This window comes from Motacilla alba, chromosome 3 (genome assembly GCF_015832195.1).
Source record: "Motacilla alba alba isolate MOTALB_02 chromosome 3, Motacilla_alba_V1.0_pri, whole genome shotgun sequence".
Lineage (NCBI taxonomy): Eukaryota > Metazoa > Chordata > Aves > Passeriformes > Motacillidae > Motacilla > Motacilla alba.
The window spans coordinates 48,797,599-48,819,793 of record NC_052018.1 but is presented as its reverse complement, the minus strand read 5'-3'; the positions used below and the strand labels follow the sequence as shown (position 1 = coordinate 48,819,793).

The 22,195-nt window shown below is 39.0% G+C and overlaps 1 protein-coding gene across 1 annotated transcript in view; it reads right to left on the bottom strand.

The window, feature by feature from the left end:
- Nucleotides 1-7,349: 7,349 nt before the first annotated feature.
- Nucleotides 7,350-22,195, bottom strand: part of RFX6 (regulatory factor X6) — a 35,227-nt gene continuing 20,381 nt past the window's right edge. Inside the window, exons 10-19 of the mRNA XM_038134103.1 lie at nt 20,960-21,009; nt 20,387-20,546; nt 18,863-19,007; nt 17,523-17,632; nt 14,511-14,628; nt 13,270-13,392; nt 11,815-12,024; nt 10,784-11,293; nt 9,714-9,932; nt 7,350-8,970 (exon numbers count right to left, since the gene is read on the bottom strand). Coding sequence (XP_037990031.1) covers nt 8,804-8,970; nt 9,714-9,932; nt 10,784-11,293; nt 11,815-12,024; nt 13,270-13,392; nt 14,511-14,628; nt 17,523-17,632; nt 18,863-19,007; nt 20,387-20,546; nt 20,960-21,009 — 1,812 coding nt within the window. The 3' untranslated portion in view covers nt 7,350-8,803. The remainder of the gene's footprint in view (nt 8,971-9,713; nt 9,933-10,783; nt 11,294-11,814; nt 12,025-13,269; nt 13,393-14,510; nt 14,629-17,522; nt 17,633-18,862; nt 19,008-20,386; nt 20,547-20,959; nt 21,010-22,195) is intronic.

Here is a 22,195-nt window from a genome sequence, read left to right as displayed (position 1 = left end):
TTAATACCTGGGCTATCTTTCTCTGCCTTGGTAAAACAATTTACTTTCTCCCATTTTGTTTTCTTTCCATGAGTTGTTCTGGTCTGCAGTTTCAGCAGATCCAAATGTATGCTGAATGTGTGCTGAGATGAAGTAGGGCTTTTGCTGGATTCTTGCTTCCCACTTTGCTGCTCTGAATTTAAATCACTAGGTCAGGCAATTCTGTGCGCCCCTTGGTTAAATATGCCTTTTACTTTTGTTTAGTCTTGCCTCAGTTTTGTGTATTCACCTGCATTCTGTCCCTGGCAGTCAGCTTGGCAGAGCTCTTTTGACCGTGTGAGAGAGACACAGGCACTCTCACATTTTGTCTCATAAGCCTGAGTTATTGAAAAAAGAAGAGAGAGAGAATTGGTAGAGGATCTTCCCGGCTGTATTCACCAAAATTCACTTTTTTTTTTTTTTCTTGTTCTAATTTGCCAAAGAATCATTTTCTTTCAAGACAGATCAAATTGCTAAACCCGACAGCAAATATTCAATACACCTTAATCTCTGATCCAAATGTTCTCCCATTTATCACATCTGTCGCAAAGGCTGCATAGGCCTGTGCTTTGGTATCACCCTAATTTTGTTTGGCGCTACAGCTTTTTAAGCTCTTCTTGAGGGACAAAACAGGTAAAACAGAGCTTGAGAGAGGCAGATTTTTGCTCTTTATTTAGTGTCAGCACTCCAGGACTCCTGAAGCTGATAGAGGGCTTGTCCACCCTTTGATGTGTCTCAAACTGCCTGTCCCACAGATTAGTTTCATGAACCTCTCACTAATTCTAAATTACTAATTTACCAAAATTCCTGAAGGCTGACAGAAAACTGATGAATGCAGTGTGATTGTAGGTAGCCAAGAAATTCCATTTACTTCAACCCCATGTGACAGCAGTAGCCATTGTTATCAATTACACTGGGTTTCACTAATTTCAATCCCACTGTAACTATTTCTTTTCCTAAATCAGGACCCCTGTGCCATGCTGTAGTTGGGGAAAACTGTAGCATTTGACCCACTGTTGCTGTAGGCCAGTGACATGAAGTGAGAGCAGTGCTTACCCACACCCATGCCACTCTGAGTTATGTTTTTATCTGTGGCTCTCCAGCAAGCACTTTCCTGGTAAAGCCATTTCATTAATGCCAGCCAGCAGGAACTGCTGAGTGTGCAATACTTCAGAAAGACTGTTTGCTTACTTGAGAAACTGGATGCAGATGTGGAAGCCTTGCCTTACCTTTAGAATTGTCAAGAAGATGAAAGAGCAGAGGATAGCATTTTCAAACGTGAGACCAGCAGGCTCAGGGGGGCTTTACGTGTTTTTGTGTGCTTTTCTGCTTAGTACTGCAAGGGTGAAGATTAAGTTCTTTAAAGATAGATAAGTTTTGCTACAGAAGCAAGATATCTATATATTAGATGTCTGGATATTTTTAGAAGATATTTTCTATTACTTACAGGATAAAGGACTGGATTCCTCATATGTATCAAAAGCTCTCTGCATCCATCAGTGATAACAAAGCTGAACTCCAAATGCCACCCAAAAGTGCCCAAGCACTTGTTAGCTTATCTCTCTGCTCTCCTCTCAGCTTACCCACAAGGACATACTGCAGATAGCCAGATGTTGATTATAAAGCTCTTTTCCACTGCACACTCTCTGAAACATCTGGTTTCATCCTAGAGGCTGTGTGATGTCGAGTTCAGTCTGGTCTGCCTGTGACCAGCATTTCCTGGAGGTCAGAATTAGCTCTTACATTTGCATTGTTGCAGAGCTGCAGCCAGCCTGGGGCTGGGGCTCACCAGGAAGTCCAAGCTGGTGAAAAAGCATCTCACCCTGGCATTGCAGACTCCAGTGAGACTTTCCAGGGTCATGGAAAGCCAGCCACGAAGGGGCTTAAAGCTTGTCATGTACTAACTTCTTGACAATTACATGACCTGTTGCCAACCAGACATCTCAGTCTCAGCTGAGGCATCTAAGAGTCCCACATGGAGAGGCTCATGGAAATCATGTGACCCACAATTCTAAGAATGTCTTAGAGTAGCAAGGGCTAAGAAAAGGGATTTGCTGAGCAAAGGCATTCCTTAGGAACATCCACCTGACAAAAACTATTTTGCCTGGAGATAGATGAGAAAGGGACTAAGTTTTAGGCCTAAATAGTTTTGCTTGCATCTTTGTCCTCAGGGGCAGTGATACATCATGTCTTGACTGCTGGCAGAAGTAGCGTGAATCTCATTCCCAGCTCTTCGGATGGAGCAGGAGATCAGGGAGGCTCCTCTCGAAAGACTGTGAAGGGATGGAGATAGCATTGATAATCTACAGTAGATGTGAACACTGCAGTGGACAAAATATTGTTTTTTTTCACTATTTTTTTGCAAAGGGAACAGTTGGCTAAAGGCTGAAGCATGAGCATGACTGTAAGGATTGACTGTACAGTCAGAAGATAAAGATCACTCTGCAAATACAGGAGAAAACCAAGCTGATATATAGATGCATTTTTAGTTTCTTCTGATAGCACCATTCCACTACATGTAAACTTTGGAGCAGGATCAGAGATCTGATTTTCTTCCAAATGAGCAAAAACCATGATCAGCTGGAATAGCTCAATATCAAACTTAATCTAAGGCATAGTTAGTATTTATTTATTTAAGCAAAATGTTATCTCCCCCGTACAATGGACTGGGCCCATTTCAGTTTCATCCTCAATATTTCACCCTTTTAAAAATTAATTTCCCAAGAATTTTCCACATAGCTTTTACTTAGAATGAAACTCACCTTTCAATTCTAAAAGAAATTTAGTAATAGAAAACTTTTTATATTCTCTTCAAAAATTCCTTAGACATTGCCCACACTATCAATCATACAATGACACATATTTTGGTAGTTTCAGAAGTGGAAGTGAAAGAGTACTGTTACATCCAGGGCACTGAAAATGTTTCATCAGTTCTTTCTCAGGAGCCAGAAGTTGGGTCACATCTGAAGCATGCCTGGAGATTGGCCATGTGATCTCTAAAATCTGGGGACTGTCAGAAACATCACAGCTGCCGTGGATTGGGTGTGGAGGAGCACAGACCCAGTAGGTCCGTCATTGGATGGCACACCTACATAGGAAAAAACGTTTAGAAACAAGGGAAAGATGCTGCTAGAGTATTACATACATGTGGCCTAGTGTTTGAAGGTTGATCATACTTTGAAGATGAAGCTTGCTATAAACCGTAATAGAAAGAGAGGAAGGCCTATTACCTAAAGTTGGTATCTTTACTGCAATGGAGACTTTCAAAACCATGTAATTTTAGTTAAACTTAGAGTGATCTCTATGTATTTTGATGCAAAACAGGTGGCTCAACAGTGAAGTCTGTTCAAAATTGAATTGTATGGGAAAACTTGACAGAAATCAAAAAGCATATAGTACTCTAAATTTCACTGTATATCTCTTTTTACTGCAGCAACCAGGGCACAAGGGCAGTAGGAACATGTGGTCCTTTATTTGATCATGGATAATAATCAACTCAGCCAAAAGGAAGGGAAGTAGATTTTCCTAGTTCAGTTGCTAATATAATCTTTTACGTGTTCCCAGTTGTGTAACCACTGCTCCGTGCAGCATTGTAACATGCAGCCATTGTTAAATGGAAAAAAACTGTGCAAATAGCAAAGAATCCAAATGTAGAGAAAGGGTATTTGATGTCACTCTCATTTTGCAATGGGTATAATATTTCAGATCCCAGCCCTGTTTTCCTCCTGTTTTGCCTGCTTATGCCTTCTTTGGCATAAGGCCTCAGGTCCTTGCAAGAGGGGATTCTGCTGAGACTTGTAGCTGCTGCAAATGTCTGGTGACCATGGAAGCAGCATAGTTTGTGGTAGATCTCCTGCTCTGCTGACTTTTCACCATCCCAGTAGTGTTGATTACTTGAGGTCTAACCATTAGTAATGTTGCAAAATCTCTCTTGAGGCTACAGGTCCTGCAGTCCTTCCATTAAAGATATCATTCTTGTCTTAGGCTGGGAAAGATGGATCTCCTTTCCATCAAAGAAGTTTCAGCTAATGACTACTTAGACATGCATTGATCCTTCATTACACAAATACTGACCTAGTCCTAGCTTTTACTTCAACTTTTATCTATAAAGTCTATAAAGACTCTTATTAATGTCAATAATAAGCACAAACCCTTGAAGGTCTTAAATCCATAATTAGTTCAGATTCATTGCTTCATGTTGACCTGAACCTTAACTTCAGATTTCACAATGCCAGCCTCAGAAGTAGGATTGATAATGTGATCTCCATCACCTAAAACTCCAAATTAGTCTCACTTTTTTCTTCTAGATCTGGCTTTATCCTAAATGGCCAATCTTCTTTCATTTTCAAATGTAAATTTCAAATCAGTTCTAAGTCTAGTCTTAAGGCTAGACCTTGAGGAATTATAACTAGATCATCTGGTCTGACAGTAAGCTTTGTATAAGCTCAACAGCTCCTGCTAAACATGCAGAAACACCTCACTTTTACCTAAGTCCATCATAATTAAAGATCTGAGTACAATAGTAATATATAATGGTCTGTCTACATTCTGTTTTTTTCTAGAACTAAGTATAGTTTGAGGTCTTTGAGCAGGGTCCCTCTGAGCTGGAGCATGAAGTCAAGCTTGATGGCTACTTCTAAATCCAACACTATTTTGCGGTCTCAGATTCATGCTGACCCAACCTCTGAAGTTAATCCTGATGCCAAAGATAAATCAGATTTAAGCTCCATCCTGAGTACATCCTGAGTACATCAGTAGGAAGAAAGCATCAAATGTTCAAGAATTAACTACATTAAGTTAAACACACCATGCAAACCTTTATGACAAAAGACACGAGCCAAGCTCAGGCATCATGAAGGCTCATGCAACACTGTAGCCTGAATCCAAGCCCATAAACCCAGTCATAGCTATTCCCAAATCCTAAAAACAGAGTTCATCATAAAAACTAAACCTACAACCTGTTTCAGACAGACATTTTACCATAGCTTTACCAGCTCTTATTTGCAACAATCCTAAGGCCCATATCAACCAGCCCATCCTTGCCCAGACTACATCCCTTGGCTAATATAGAATTTAATCCAAGCTTTTAAGTTAGGTTAGTGATTTCGGTTAAACCATAGTCCACAACTATTTATACAAAAGTCTGTTACCGATAACCTGGAGCATATTGAACCTAAAACTAATTCTAATCTATCCTGAGTTTTCAAAAGCAGGTTTAGCCTCCTGAATTATGCTGATCTAATCACTAGCAGGCATTGCCTCAACCCTTTTACGTTTTGCTTGATGGCCAGTTTTACTTTTAGCAATGTCGTGGTGTGGGATGGCCAGCTTGTAGCAGTACACCTCTGTCCACAGGTATGGCAATAATGACCTGTATTGATTCTGTAGTGTCAAATATCTCCTTTTCGAAGACTGATAACATCTCTACAGGTTTTCTCCAAGTGCTCTAAGAGTGCACTATTTATTGCTCCATAAGCCTAAAGCCCACTCAGTCCTGACCCCATACTGAGGGAAAAAATACTGCGCTGCATCATACAAAACATCTGTTCTTCCCACTCCTGTGTATCTGTGACCTTCTAATAGTCTGCACCAGGTATGAGGTTCCGCTAAATGGCTCTGCACCAAAGACTCCCCCCCTCAGTGACCAACAGTCACTAATATACAAGATGGAGACAGGATGCTGCTCTGACCAGTGATTTGGTGCGTGGCATGACAAAACAATACACAGGTTCATCTTTTGCAAGTTATTTCACTGTGCTTTCACTACACATTTAAAGGTAAAGGCCAACTTTCTTGCTAATTTTGAGTTTGGAGCAATATTCCCATGGTCCTAATTACTCCCAGGCTTAAAGAACTGCATCCCTCTTCCAGCACAAATTCTGCACAACGAGGGCATGGGCTCATGGCACACAAGACAATTGGTTCTTCTCCAATATTCCTTCATCTTGGTTGATATAATTTGGATTAGAAACACTTTTACTTTAGAAGTGGAAGCAAATTTGACTTGCTCACCCAACCTCTTCTGCCTTTCCTAGCACTAATTCTGAGTAATTGATACTGACAAAATAGTTCAAAAGGATTTTTCATGTTTCTTTCTCAAAAAAAAAAGAAAAAGAAAAAAAAGGCTTTGTTTTTCCTTTTAGGCAAGATTCATTTGACACTGATTGTACTCAATAAGTACAATTTTAACAGAGATTTCCAGGCACGTATATACTAAAACCAATGCATTTGTGCATCTACAGAAATGCAACTGAACTTATTAATACAAAACCACCAAATAGCGACCCCATTAATTCTTCATATAATTTACTGTAATGCTGTTACAACACAAAAGATAAAAATCTTCCCATGGACTATTCACATTAGCTATGAGCGATTTCATTTTATACAGACAAAACATAATGAATTCATCAAACCATGTGTTTGATTGAACTAATGGGTCATAAAATGGAAAATTCTCATTTGGTTTTGCTAGTTACAATTATGATGGGTTTGTTTTGTTCTGCAGCACTATCAGAGAATTCTCTCAACTGGCTTTTTGAATATTAGAGTATTTTTATTGCTCTTTGCTCTTGACAATGAACTGCAATTTCCAATAGTGTGATACTTCATACAACTTTGTGTTCTGCAGACTTCTGGAGAATCTGCACATTTAATGACATATGATCATATCTTATCTCAGATGATGTGCAGACACAGTAATTTATAGAGAGGAAAAAACCCAAAAACCCCCACAAACCTCAGTGCAAAATGGTTCACATATCAACAAGAAAATTACTGGAAATGGTGCATATATGTCCCATGTCCCATATGAGAAATTATGTACACAGGTCTTTTTATGTAGAGCCTAATGGACTAAGACCCTGTCTGCTAGGGATTGCCTACTTTCTCTAAATTCTACATGTTCCCCTCATGTCCATTTAACAACCTGGAAGTTTGGACCATAAATTAATTATTTGTGCCATATCACTGGTTAGCTGAGGGAGCCAAGGATCTCAGGATAGTGACATATCCCTTGCTCTAGTGGCATATCTCTTACCTTTGTACTCCCCATCTTAACTCCTTGCAACAGGAGGCATCTCCTCTCCTGTCACTGACTATAGAGGTGACCTGCATACATAGGGAGGGAACCTGACTTTTAGAGGACTAGTTTTAGGACAAAATACATCCTGAACAGTCATGAAGAAAGAACTCTTTTGCAGTATTTACTTCATTTGCTACAAAGCTTTGTCCAATAAATACTGAACAATCTGTGTTACCATTACATCTCATTGGGAATTTGTATAGAAACCGAAGCTTTCTTGCACCGTTATGGTACTTTTGGTCACAGCCTAAGTCTTCCTCTTGAATTAGCAAGCAATTGAGCTGAAGTCTTCCACTTCTCAATTACTGAACTATGGTGTCTTTTTTCTACATAAAGTCTTTCATATCCAGAATTACTCACAACCTAGTCCAGTCAATGTTTTTGATTGCTTTTCTGCAGACTTCTCATGATACAGAGATACTGAAGGAAGTTTTACAGAATTAGAAAGACAAGCTTCATCCTGGTATCATCCAGGATGATGATCATCCAGGATATTTTCTCCACCAAAAATGCACTTTTCTTCAATTCCACAATATTCAGCATATATTTAATGTACTGAATGGGAGGGGATTTAAATCCAAACCTGAATCTGGTATTGGGATAATCTGATTATAAAATAGCACCTGCTATTTCATGAATGCATAGCAAAAAGTATGTTTTCTGTGTTCTCTTCTCTGTCCTCTCTAACACCACTAGTGAATATTCTTGGCTTCTCCAGAAACATAAATAAATGTGTGTTTGTGCACAGATTATCATGGCATCTGTAAAACACTTTTAAAAATTAAAATAGCTATTGAAGGGTTGCGGGTTGCAAAATTTTTTCATAATCTTTATTACTTTCAGTCTTAGTTTGCACAGTTGCCCTAAACCAGTGAAAGCTGATATACGCATTTTTATGGATTTCCGTCAGAAAAAAACTTTGGGTTCATACCACAGGTAATTCTGAAATCCCATGACATTTAGTGGCATAGTTTGATTTCCTTTAGTTATCCAGCTACAGCAGCAGGCTACTGTAGTTAGTTAGCTTACAATATTTACATGTTTTGTTGGTTTTATTTTAAGAGGAAGAGAAATAAAATCTCCATAATATGTTTTATTTATTTCCTGAGGACTTTCACTTACACAAGTAGGCACTAAACATTTGAAATTTACTTTCCAGAACACAACAGTAAAAAACTTTAGAGTTTGGCTTAGTTTCATTTAAAACAGTAAAAACTGACCTTGTAAACATTTCCATAGGAGGTAGGATACATACATTTGACAATCTGTCAAATATGAGAAAGTAAACAGTTACTCTGTGGTCCTAATAAATAATGAGCAACACAGGCATTAAATAAACATTATATATATATAAAAAGATATAAGTGAAAGACTAAAATAGCATTTTTAATAAATTAGGAATAGATGTAATAATTTCTTTACAACTTATTCTTGCGTGCAAGAATCCCTGTCTCTTTCGGCTTACCCTGACTTTCTGACTGAAAAGCTGTAATGGTGAGAACAATCCTGAGAGATTCATAAGCAAGACCCAATCTAAATATAGCTATTTTTGTGTGTGGAGGGCTGATAACATTGCTAAAATGGCTTCTTCTACACCTATACGTACTACTTTTATCTTCCACCAACTCGGAAGGGGATTATCATCATAGTCTTAATGTCTGGGATTGGAAAGTAAGCAGGGCACAGACATGTCTCTCTCAGTTAGGTTCCTCCAGCAGCTGCTCCCATGAAGACAGTGTTGATTGGTGGTAAAGATGGTACCATATCTCTGCTTGGTGGGGCACGGACCTCCAGATTTTCCTGGGAAGGGAACTGACCAGATGTTCCATACATACACTGTGAAGAAGATGTGGTTTGCAAGTTTGAAGCTGTGGGGAAAAAAGATTACTATCACTGCAAGTTTTCAATGTATTGAATTTAACAGAAATCACAATCCAGTTTCATTTGATGGAAACGCCTATCTACCAGGCACATCATCCAAAGGACAGAAATGTCTGATCTTCTGTGCAAGATTAACAGAAAAGCAGTAGGAAGATGTAATCTTGTGTAGAAATAAAGTGCCCTAATTTACATCTTCCATGCAACCCTTTTTAGAATGTGAGACCAAAGTCGGCTGCTATTTGTATAAGGCATATACCAAAAGAAACCCTTCGGGATTGGGTATTTCTGCCTAAAATTCACTGTTAGTGGGAGCTTTGCCTATTACACAGTTGTTGAAGCATAGAAAGGAGGACCAGAGCACAGGAAGTATGTACTAAGACACTCCTAACCCAGGATTCATTTGATCTGTTTGACAGTGAGAATATCCAAGAGACCCTAGAAAAGCCCAGTCTACTATTAGTTTACTTAATAATCAGAAAGTGCTTCCTAATACATGTTTTTATGCAACCCAGGCCAATCATTCCACTGCTCCTGGACAATGGATTACAGACCTCCTAATGGAAGCAAATTTATTAAACTCAGTTTTAAGGAAAACACATCCTAAGTACCAAGCTGTTTCATCTCTGTGCTGCATTTCACATATTGTGTATGTGAGCTTCAATTTAATACTCAGCATTTGATAGGATACGCAAAACTTCACAGCTGCTTCTCAGTTGCTGGCTGTACTTACGCATAGGGGTCCGGCAGACAATTGAAGGTGAGGACTCTGAGTAGTATGAGCCTGTTTGTTTTCTTCTGCTGTCATCCAAGATATTCAGTGGATCATGTACATCACTGTAGGATGGCAGTGGCCGAATGCTGCTGACACTGCTGATTACAGAAACGTGTTGGTCCACCATTGTTCCAAGTCTGTGAGATTCTGAATAATTTATGCTGTTTCCATAATATCCTAATTGAAGATTAAAAAAAAGAAGATGAATGAAACTACTGGGTAGTGTATGACCCAAAAGAGAGGTAGTGACAAGGGTCACCACCCTTGTCATGGTAAGGGTTCAGTCATGCCTTCAGTTTCTTTCCTCCTAAGTTCAGAATCAAACATAGCCTGCAATCACTGGCCTTAAGAGACACCACAGGGAGTCCTATGCACAGTTCAGTGCTTCCTTCTGAAGCTTAGGACAAAGGAAAGCATACATGGAAAGAAAATCTGCAGGGTAATATGTACTCACTGCAGAGACAAATCCGTATAAAAATAACATTTCCACTGTGCCTTTCCTCCAGAAGAGGGAGATGTTTTGCTGACTATACCTCTGAAGCAGTAATTTTACATTTGAAGTATGAGAAATGAGAGGGACAAAGTCCCAAACTATTGCTAGTGCACATTTTTATACTTCTTTCCACCCTGCAACTCGAATGGTCCATTATGCTGATCCCTGAAGTAAGCTATCTTGTGCCTGCTCTGTTTCACAGCAAATGTTTTGAGGTCTTTTCAAGAGATTGTTAAACCGTAAGATCATCCTGGTTTTGCTTCCTTTGTGCAAAATACGGTGATGATACCAAAGGCAGATTAACATGGGGCAGCAGATGCATTTGAGGTCAACTGAGGATTCATCAGAGGAAAATAAACCCTTAAGTAGCTTATTAAGCTGCTTTACAATCTCTGTGTGTTATCAGAGAAGTGGAAAACAGGAATATATAAACAAAAGCTGAAACACATCTTTCATAGAAAAAAAGGCAGAGAAGAAGTGTTTTACTCCAGCAATGAAAGAGAAACAAAAGGAAGAAGAAAATATGTATTAATACCGTTGGAAGCATTAGCAGGATAAGCTGCTCCTGGACATGTAGATACTGAATTGTTCAAGAAATTGAAACTCCCACTATTCAGAAACTGCACATTGTGTGTGTCCTGAGACATGCTGGAGGGACCATAGCTGGAAGGGGATCTGGCATTGTAGGGAGACACAGCACAACTGTTGCTGAAGTAGTCTCTGGAGAACTGCTGTTCACTCAAGGCATTGAATCGGCTGGGCTCTGCTCTGTGGTCGTAAACTCCTGAAGTGGAATGGGCCTGTGTCCTGAACATAGCCTGGTAATTGGAATTGTTTCCATAGTAATTCTGATTAGTCTGTGACAAAGTCTGATAAAGGGGTTCTGAGTAGGAAGAGCACTGTGAATGTGTTGATAACATGGGACCTACACTGGGAGGTCTCACAGCCATTGGCCCCTGGTTGATAACACTTCCTCGGCTGACCATGGCTGGTGAAATGGGTGGAGTCATGAGGTGACCAGTGCTTTGTGACAGCTCCATTTGATCTGGAATAAATAAACATTAACCGTGATTAGCGTCCATACCTCAGTACTGCTGTTAAGACACAAACCCTCTAATGAAGTGCAGATTATCATTTGAAACCTTTACAGAAGATATGCACTGGTCCCCACCTATATAATTCACAGCTTTTATTTCATGGCTTCAGGGTATAAAATTTCTCCCTTTCATTCTCCAGCTTTGAGGTGTCACATTCAGTGGGAATTCCCAACAGTTACATTCCTTATATGTTCCAGGTTTACTGTTCATTCTCTAGTCACAAGAACCTCACCAAGTCAAGAGTTCTAAGATAGTTTTACCATTTTTCCAAGAGGAACTATTACAGGCAGGGTAATTACAATTGCTGACTTCTGTAAATCACCACAGAAGGTGAGCTCATGAAATGTTGTTTACTGGAGATCTTCATAAATGCATATGATCACCATTCCTCCTACAGCAACATGTTACCACAAACTGAAAGATTAACAAGCAAGTTGGGGAAGGAGAAGCTGGAAGAGTTGATACACACCTGTCAGCTGCATACTCTCCCCATCTCCTGTGGTAAAGGGGTTCAGACCAGAAGGTGCACTGCTGGGCTGGCCAGCTGACAAGGACACGTAGGTTTGCTCTCCTAGGCACTCGTTTTTGACTGAAGTGTCACTGGGCAGAGGAGCAGCTTTGTTGCGATTTGCTAAGAAGCAAGAGCTTGGTGATGCAGTGAAGGTGGCTTTGCTTGCATCTGGAAGGGTAAATGAAACACTTGTTGGCTGTTGTGTACCATCAGTGCACATAAGTTCTGTTTGTATCATTTTCCCTGACCACAAATCTACATCACACAGTTTCAGCTCCTTACTGAAGCCATCATATTGAAAGTATGAATCAGATTTACTCCCTTGAAGTAAATGTCAACAATGAAGTCAAGTAAAGTGCATTAAGAGTGAATCAGGATCAGCAATTCATCCTAAAGAATTAACATGGGAACTTTAGAATGCCTGAACTCTCTTTTCATATTGAAATCTAGAGAAAAGCATTTGTTATATTCAAGAGTTCTTCAGCTTTTTGCGGACTGTTGATAAAGTCAGTTTTGCTGTTCTTTAGAGGAAACCCTGATTTTACCTTATGGTTTCAAGTACTTCACCTAAACACACAAGGACAAGGCAACTGTCACACAGGCCAAGTTTTTCTTCTGGAGGCTGAACTGAAAGAAGTGCAGCACTTACTGTCAGACAAATCCTATGCATGTTTCCTGTAGCGAAGTGCAGATTTAGAGTAACAACAACCAAAAAGTTAAGGACTGACTGCCAGTGCTAATGCTAATAAAAAATAATTCTGCAAGTTTCTGAAGTTTCACTGGATTTTTAATGATTACCTTGGACCAGAACTTGATTCAAATTAATCTTCATTCTTTTTATAGCAAAGGACCTGACACATATAATTTCAAACTGTCTAACTTTGAAGAAGCCTGGTAGATGGAAAATGTTAAGGATACTGTTTTCAAATAATTGTATTTCTCTTCCATAGAGTAATACTTCAACCACATGGTAAATAGGGCTCCAAACTTGTGCTCCAACGTTGAAGGGCTATTTGCTCTCTGGCAACATTTAACAGACTCCTGGTTCAAGTTGTAATTACATATTTAAGCTTTGGGAAAAACTGGATTAGGAATTCCTGCCCTTTCTGCTACCTCTTTTCACACTTCAGTTCACAGCCCTTCAGATGTACCTACAAGTCTTTGATGCATGCAAGATAATTTCAGTGATCCTTAGTATTGACATTCCAACAAAATGGTATTGAGTGAACTGTGGTAGGAAGATGGGAATGAATTGCTGAGTGAATGGTCACAAACTTTTCAGGTGAATTTGACAATGTTGCACATAACCACACCTTCAGCAGAACACAATAAACTTCCTTCTGCTTCAAAAAAACAAATACATGAATTTCTAAACATACCGGAGTACATGCAAAAGAAGCAAGCTCTAGTTACCTAAATTCTTCATGTATTTGTCCAGTAGATTCTGGAGTTCTTGTTCTTTGTCATTATTGAACTGTGTCTCCATGGCAAGCAGGATGTACTCATCTAGTAACATGCGGATCAAATGAAAAGAACCTTTTGGAGGAGAAAGAGAGAGAGTAGCTGAGTTATCTTTGTGACCATCTCTCACCACTCCACAAGAAGCCAGTGAAACAAACAAATAATTGTGGACTTTAAATGACCTGGCAAGACCAACAAGGAATAGTGCCTAACTTCTAGCTCTAATCTCTCTTTGCACTGGCCCACCTAGCTCAATTGTTTACTGTCCTGTAGGCTATTTGACCACTAATTACATCAAAGAAAAATACTGATGAAAGTGAGACATGCTTTATACTTGAGGAGAGCACACACTAGAACTAGATAAGGCTGAAGTCTGCTAGAATGCCTCTGCTCTATTTCTGTTTGCCTTGTGCTAAATAACCAGACAATAACTGGTAAAGTCTTTGACCTTATTTCAAGGATATATCACATTAAAAAATGTATGTGTCCCTACAGTCATTTCAAATACCCTGTGAATTTTAGATAACAATGTACCTATGACTAAACATATGACAATACATACTAGAGTTTGTTTCACTTGTTCTGCCATCTTGTCTCTTATATAAGGTTCTTTCTGAGTGTTCCCAAAAGTGTAAACATTCCTAAAGATGCACATGTGACCCTTAATTTTTAAGAGCCATAAACTATTAAATCGATCATCTGCTGATTGCAGAATTAAGTGTGTGGTGACTACCAAATTTCTTTTGCTTTTATTAAAACATATCATGCACAAGAACTTATATACAACAGTATTTTTTTTACCATACGATCCACAGGTAAAAACAATAATTTAAATATTTTGTCTCTTATACTGAGATATGCAGTTACTGCCATATTAAGACAAACAAAGTTTCTAGCACTTAATTATCAAAGCAGTATCAAAACAGCAAGGCAAAAGAAAAATACCATTTACAAACAACCCTGTGACACAGGTTCCTAGCAAAAAAAATATTGCTAGCATTTACTAGCAATAAATACTAGTTTGAAAAATATTTCTGAAATATTAGTTTGAAAAATACATCAAACAGTATTTGTGGCTTTGATCAAAGAATTTTTAGATTTGGATGGGTTCCTCAGCACAGGAAACAGTGGAAAGCTGGTAAGTGCTAAAAATATATGTACAAAATATGAGTGTTTTTATAAAGCTCAGGTACCAAAACTTGATGCGTTGTTTAGAGTTAGGTTATGCATGACTCGAGCACCGAAAAAGCTCCATTTCAGAAGGAAGTCCTGAGCTCTCTTCTTTAAAGACCTCCCATTTTGCTTGCTTGCCTGAAAAAGAACAGTAAAATACTGTTATGTATGCTCACTTGCTTTCTGCCAACAGGAGAGAAGAACTGAATATCCTTGAGAGTTCAAGGACTCCTTAACTCAGGCTGATGTGGCAGAGTGAATCAAGCTGCCTGATTCAAACAATCTCCCTGCTGTGTGACCTAACTTGGTAAAACAGCAGCCTTCACTCCTTCCAGTGCAATCATAGAATGTTGTCTGTCAATGTCACATGAAGCAAACTGCTTACAGCTTGGGCGGGCCCTGATGGTACATAAATTACTCCATATTCTAGTATTAAAGGTGCCAAGTTGTTCTGTAACTATACCGGTGAGGAAAGGAGGGAGGGAGGGAGGCAGGAAGGAAGGCAGGAAGGCAGGAAGGCAGGAAGGAAGGCAGGCAGGAAGGAAGGAAGGAAGGAAGGAAGGAAGGAAGGAAGGAAGGAAGGAAGGAAGGAAGGAAGGAAGGAAGGAAGGAAGGAAGGAAGGAAGGAAGGAAGGAAGGAAGGAAGGAAGGAAGGAAGGAAGGAAGGAAGGAAGGAAGGAAGGAAGGAAGTGGCGGAAGGAAGGAAGGAAGTGGCGGAAGGAAGGAAGTGGCGGAAGGAAGGAAGGAAGGAAGTGGCGGAAGGAAGTGGCGGAAGGAAGTGGCGGAAGGAAGTGGCGGAAGGAAGGAAGGAAGGAAGGAAGTGGCGGAAGGAAGGAAGTGGCGGAAGGAAGGAAGTGGCGGAAGGAAGGAAGTGGCGGAAGGAAGGAAGGAAGGAAGGAAGGAAGGAAGGAAGGAAGGAAGGAAGGAAGGAAGGAAGGAAGGAAGGAAGGAAGGAAGGAAGGAAGGAAGGAAGGAAGGAAGGAAGGAAGGAAGGAAGGAAGGAAGGAAGGAAGGAAGGAAGGAAGGAAGGAAGGAAGGAAGGAAGGAAGGAAGGAAGGAAGGAAGGAAGGAAGGAAGTGGCGGAAGGAAGGAAGTGGCGGAAGGAAGTGGCGGAAGGAAGTGGCGGAAGGAAGTGGCGGAAGTGGCGGAAGTGGCGGAAGGAAGGAAGGAAGGAAGGAAGGAAGGAAGGAAGGAAGGAAGGAAGGAAGGAAGGAAGGAAGGAAGGAAGGAAGGAAGGAAGGAAGGAAGGAAGGAAGGAAGGAAGGAAGGAAGGAAGGAAGGAAGGAAGGAAGGAAGGAAGGAAGGAAGGAAGGAAGGAAGGAAGGAAGGAAGGAAGGAAGGAAGGAAGGAAGGAAGGAAGGAAGGAAGGAAGGAAGGAAGGAAGGTCCCACCCTCTGGCACTGTTATTCCATAAAAACGAAATAGAAAATAATCTTTATACTTTAATCTGTGTTATACTGGTCAGAATTTCTCTTACAGAATGGTATGTTGCCATCATGATGATCAAAGTGATGCTTTTAATACTGCTCATTTCATACAGTCACTTTGCTCTGGCAGTGATTTCTTTGTGTGGCAACATATGCCCTGTTACTTTCTCCAACAGCAGGCAGAAAGAAGCTGTTGTGTGACTTTGACAGTAGTCACACTTTGGCATGAACAGAAGGCAAACAGCAGTGGGAGGATTACATGTTCTGTAAATGATTCATTTCTGCTCAAGTCAACCTAGCTTCATATCAAATCTTGCTGGTACTTTTTCCCTTAAGTACAGGAAAACAATGCTAGGAACCATACCTGTTAGCTTTAATAATACGGTATCACATATAGATGCTGAATGGAAAATTGCTTCACCTTTTCTGCCTGATTTGCTTATCAGGAACTGTCTTATAAATTGTGGAATGAAATTCAGACCATAATCATTCCAGTCTAAAATAAATTGAGATTACTCATCTTCAATGGGATTTTTTTGCCTGGGGAGATTTCTGTGTATGTGAAGACTTGCTTTGGCTCTGCTGCCCTGAGTAATCCAAAGCTCCTCACTGTGCTGCTCACCTGTCAGCAATTGTTAGGAAACTCAGAGTACTTTAAAAAGAAAGAAATTATCACTGCCTCCATTGAAATTTGGAAAAACAGGCTAAGAAAGGAAAAATGGCATGCCTATGGTTTTGTGTAAGTGGCAGTCTCTCTTCTGCCAGCCAGCTGATGCTAACTGTACTGTCTCATCCTTTTGCACCCATTCATATCAAGATCCCACCTAAACTGATGAATAAGATATTGCATTTTCAGATTAAAAAAGTCTGATGAGAAGACCAGTGTTCAGCTATTAGCTGAATCATATGTAACACCTAATTCTATTAGTTTACAGTAATTAGAGTCAGAAATTGGGTGAATATCTTTTACTTAGCTATAAGAAAAAATCCTTTCTTTTGTTCTGAGCTGTGGTTTATTAATACCTACATAATTACATGCATATAAAATACTTGCGATGAAAATGCATCTGTAATTGGAGATGGGAAGGGGAATCCCATCAAAACCATCAATTACTAAGTTAAGCACCTTACAAAGCTACAAAACTGCATCTTCCATCCTGAAACGTAGAAATCCTTCAGGAGGCTAGCTACTTCTGAATCCACCTTCTGCAGTAACTTATACCACACACAGCACCACCGAAACGCCATGGAAGAGAGAACTGCTTCTCTAAGAAACAGCTTTTGCTCATCTTACTCAGAGCAATCCCCCTGCAATTCTGCAGGCACACATAAGGTCAGAGGGTTCCTGTCACATACAGTTTGGGAAAGTGCCGACTTTAGTGTCTTAGCTACAATACTTTAGTTTGTCACACACGTAAGACTGCTCAGCATGATTAACTGGGACTAATATCACTGGAATCTTTGACACCAAATTACAAACTTCCCTGTCACAGTAAAGGAGATAGGAGCAGAGATGAAAATTCCTTGTAGAAAATCAGTGGGACTGCATAAGGAGTTAGGGGAGTAGGATTTGGTCTGGAGTCAGGCAGAACATTTAAAAGGTACCTTGATAACCCTTTGCTCAACCACAGTATCCAACCATTCAATAAATGATTCCACAGTGGCATTCTTCTTTAGGAGGTCCTTCAGTTCTTGGAACACTGTAATAGAGTCATCTACCATGTAAAAAGGAGAACATATCATCGCACTCTATTCTGAACATGAGAAAAAGCCACTCACCAGCCATATGACAATATTGTAGCATGGAAAGGAAAATCAAAGAATTAGAGCAGTAAAGAAATAAGTAATTCCCCAGCAAAGTAAGCACACACACACATCCATCACACACTTGCATTTTAATTACATAAGCATTACAATGATACAGGTTGTAAGACAATGAAGTTTTATAAGAAAATAAAAGCAAAAGAAGATTATTGTATTTTCCATTCCTTTGTAGATTCAATCTTGCAATCCTTTCTAGTACTGCTTTTGCTAATAAAGCTTTCTCTGTAATATGTCAGATTTGCAGTGTCTTATACTTCCTTCATATTTTACAAGTTTCTCACAATAGGATATAAAGTTATTTTCCTCAATTCCCATTTTCAAAAAAAGTGCATGAGGGACCAGCTATTTCTCTTCTTCTTTTCTTTTTAAACCAATGTGAAAGAAGACAATGAATAAAATAAAAAAACAACCACACAAAAAAGTAGGAAAGGGGCAACTCAAATGAAAATGTGAAGAGGATTGTGAATCATTAAAGAGAACAAACTTTCATAATCAAAGTAATAATAGTTACAGGACAACACATTGCTATTCCTTTCAGCTCTTGAAACTCTGGTCAACATGACTCCTATGACAAAGTTCTCTTTTAACAGAGGAAATTACTGTATCTATTTTTCAACAATATATATGAAAATTAACTACCTCAAAATTTATACTTCTTATTCTGTGTATGAAAATAGCTGCTACACTAAATAGAAAATTACACATATTTTTAAAGCTCAACTTTCAGAAGAAAATATGATTAATTTAAAAAAAAAGTAAAGTAGCTCAAATATCCATTACATTAGGCCATAATGAAATGGAATTTCAGACAAAGCTTTCAAGAACTGATCTGTTCAATACCTCCATATAGGATAGGGCCAAGTTTCAAAAGAGGTTTGCAACTGACATGTAAACGAATTTTTCAGCAACCATTTAAAGTCATCTAGCTGGGATAACTTTCCAGCACAAGCTTCTATTCTTGTAGGACAATTGGTTTTCTTGACCTACTGAAGCTTATGGTGAACTAGATTAGAGAAACCAGAGTCTATGAGTGCCCTGTCTCAGTCAGTCCAAGTAGACTGATGTGGCATGGAATGAAAGAATGTACTTTTAAATGTAAAAATATATCACCATGGACTTACATTCACTGTAAACTTCCCCATCAGAGTCTGTACTCCCTGAAACTGCAAGGAGGGCCTGAGAACCAATACTATTCAAATCAACTTTCTCAATATCCGACACCATGGAATTCACCACGTGCTGATCAAAAAGAGCTGGCCGAGCAATCTGCAAGAGAAAGCAAGGTAAAATGCTGAGACCCTTTTGTGGTTTTACCCCATCTGGCAGCTAAGTACCACACAGCCACTCACTCACTCACTCCCTACCCTGCCAAGGGACAGGAAAGAGAATTATAGGAGTAGAAGTAAGAAAACTTGTTGGTTAGGTTAAAAACAGTTTGATATTTTTTTAAAGCAATAATAAAAATAACAACAACAATAATAATTTAAAAGTTTAAAAGAAATACCAAAAAACAACAATTAAAACAATTTCTCACCACCAATTGACCAATGCCCAGCCAGGTCCCTGAGCACTGGTCCTCTGCCAAACTTTCCCCCAGTTTTATTGTTGATTTGTGGTAAGGAATATACCTGTGATCAGCTGGGGCCAACTGTCCCAGCTATGCCCCCTGCTAAATTTTTGTACAGCTCCAACTTACTTGCTTACTTGCAACTTACTTGCTGGCAGTGTGGTGTAAGAAGCAGAAAAGACCTTGGCTGTGTGTAAACACTGCTAAATTAGCCCTGAATTATCAATAGTTTCCAGTACAAATCCAAAATATAGACCCATACTATGATGAACAAAATTAACTCTATCCCAGACAAAACCATTACAGGCCTCCACCTGGGGAACACCCAAAAAACTGCTCAGAGAAGAATCTTATTATGTTTAATTTTATTGTCATGGCTGAGTTTATCACAGATCAGATGAGATGTTTCCCTTTCATTAGACTCTGATGCTCTTCTAATGTGCCTTCCTATCAGATTATCCTCACAAGATCACAAGATTATTATCACTGCTTTTCTATTTATCAAAGAGAAAACTGCCTACAGTTATTCATAAGGACTACCACCTCAAAGTCCAAGATGCTACCATGGAAGGAAGTTCCTCGAAAGGCATTGCATCTTTTTGGATAATCTACAAAACCATCACATGGAGGTGACTCCTAACTGCAGATACCTGTACCCTGACAACATAGCCTTGGAGTCTTCAACTACCTGTCACTCCCACTTCTTCCCACTCAAAACTCAAATGGAAATAGAACAACATGAACAAGGCAGCAAATCTTTGCTAGGCAAGGATCATCCGCTATTTCCTAATTTGGTACCAAACAAAATGCACATATATTCCACTTGATGGATTTAATGAAAATAGTTCCTGTGATGGCAGTTCATTATAACCATGGTCTTTGCTCTCTTTTCTGGTGCTAAAGTTTGAAGTTCTGGTCAGATCTATTTATGGTCACTTTCTAATTTCATGGTTAAAACTACAAGATTTAAGCCTTCCATGGCTGAAGGTCAACCTTGAAAAAATAATGCATTGTATCTCATAGCCAGAAATGTACAATGACTACAACATTTTTGAATATATAATCTTAGTCCATTTACCTGTGCTAGGTGCAGGAATGATGTCTGTCGTTTCAGGGAGGAAACAAATCTTCGTGCAATAGGCAATTTCTTATCTATCAGGCTTTCTGGTAGATTTTCTAAAGAAGAAGCAACCCACTGTTCCCAGTTTTTTGCAAAACTTCTTATATCTGCCAGTAAACTATAGGGGAAACAAAAAGTGATTTAGAGAATCACCAATAAAAATTGTCTGCCATTAGTTTAAATAACTGGGTTTCAATCTAACAGACTTCTGAAGATTTGGAAATTCCTCCTCAGGTGTTACCAAAAGAAACATGAAATGATCAATCACTGATCTATATATTGACTACATATTGATACACACCTCCTCTGGGAAAAACTGTGGGCCAGCTGGGACACTAAAATGCTATCTAATATTTTAAGGCTGTTCTACAGCTGCCCTCAGAGCTGACACTATTTTGCCATACATACTCTACTGTTATAAAAATGAGCATAAATACTGTGAGAAAATTTCTCTAGAATATAGAATTACTGGTATTCATCTGGAATATGCCTAAAAATCAGAATGTACCGTGATTATTTTCAAATGCCTACCTTTCTGGCATTTCTTGCATTGTTGCAGGGATGAGTACATCTGTAAGAACCTTCAAAAAGTTAACAGAAAATGACATCATGCTTCCACTGGCCATTTATTCATTCACTCATTCCTTCATTCATTCATGTCTGTCTTGTCTACTTAGATCACAGAAAATTTACACAGAATAAAGCCATTCAACCTACTGTCCAGATATTTATATGCTTGGATTTTTCCAATCACTATTAGACAGGAACTTATGAGACATTTATATACTTATTGTGTATCTTCATAGCACTAAAATGAGAAAAAAACAAGACACGCTATCCCCCATGTCTTAAAGAAGGAAAACCAGCAGAAGTTAGATCTTAAACACTTTGTCTTTTCTAACATCACCACATCTCTGTAAAGCAGATACTCAAGCATCTCCCAAGTCCTTGAGGGCTGTTGACTCTTCTTTCTACCAAACTGGACATGGCACTGCAGGTATTCAGAATTTAGCCATAGAGTTCCCTGCAGCTAAGTGTGGTGCAGAACAGTTTTGGCAAAAAACTGCCATCTGGCATGCTCCCTCGGGAGAATTACCGTGGAGGACAAAATTGTTGGACAATATTCCAGAAATCTCCTTTCTCTGTTAATGTAAATAGTTTGATAACAGTCCAATGTAATTCCTTCTTTCTTCTGTCAGATGTCAAGAATCTAACATGATTATAGATAAGAAATAGTGAGAGACAAAGAAGAGGGACAATAGCAAATTTATGAACTTCTGAGAAATTCGGCCTTGTTCAATTTATAATTTAATGCTCCTCTAGTATTTCTTCTTCTGTCACATTAAATCTATCATAAAAAAAGTTAATATTGGATCTATTGAGACAACACATTTAGAGCAGGAAAAACCTCATAAACTCAAGGTACATTATAACCTCTACAAGTAAATGAGCCTTAATGACCCATCTCCTGGGTAGTAATTATGATTCTTGATGCTAATTACCTTTGCTTTACTATGCTAACTAAAACACTTCTTTCTTTATAGCTTTTCATGATTCTAAGAAATATGTATTTTCATCTTTTCTGGATCTTCTCCCCATATTTTTGTACAGTAAAAAAAGACATTACAATAAGGCATCAGAACTAAAAAGCCTCAAGTCTTTTTCCTTGATTGGTTGGTGTTTACTACTAAACCAATAGTTATTTCTTCTCATCAATATGTGATATGAAATCTGTTAGAGAGACACTTATATAAGAATCCTTTCCTA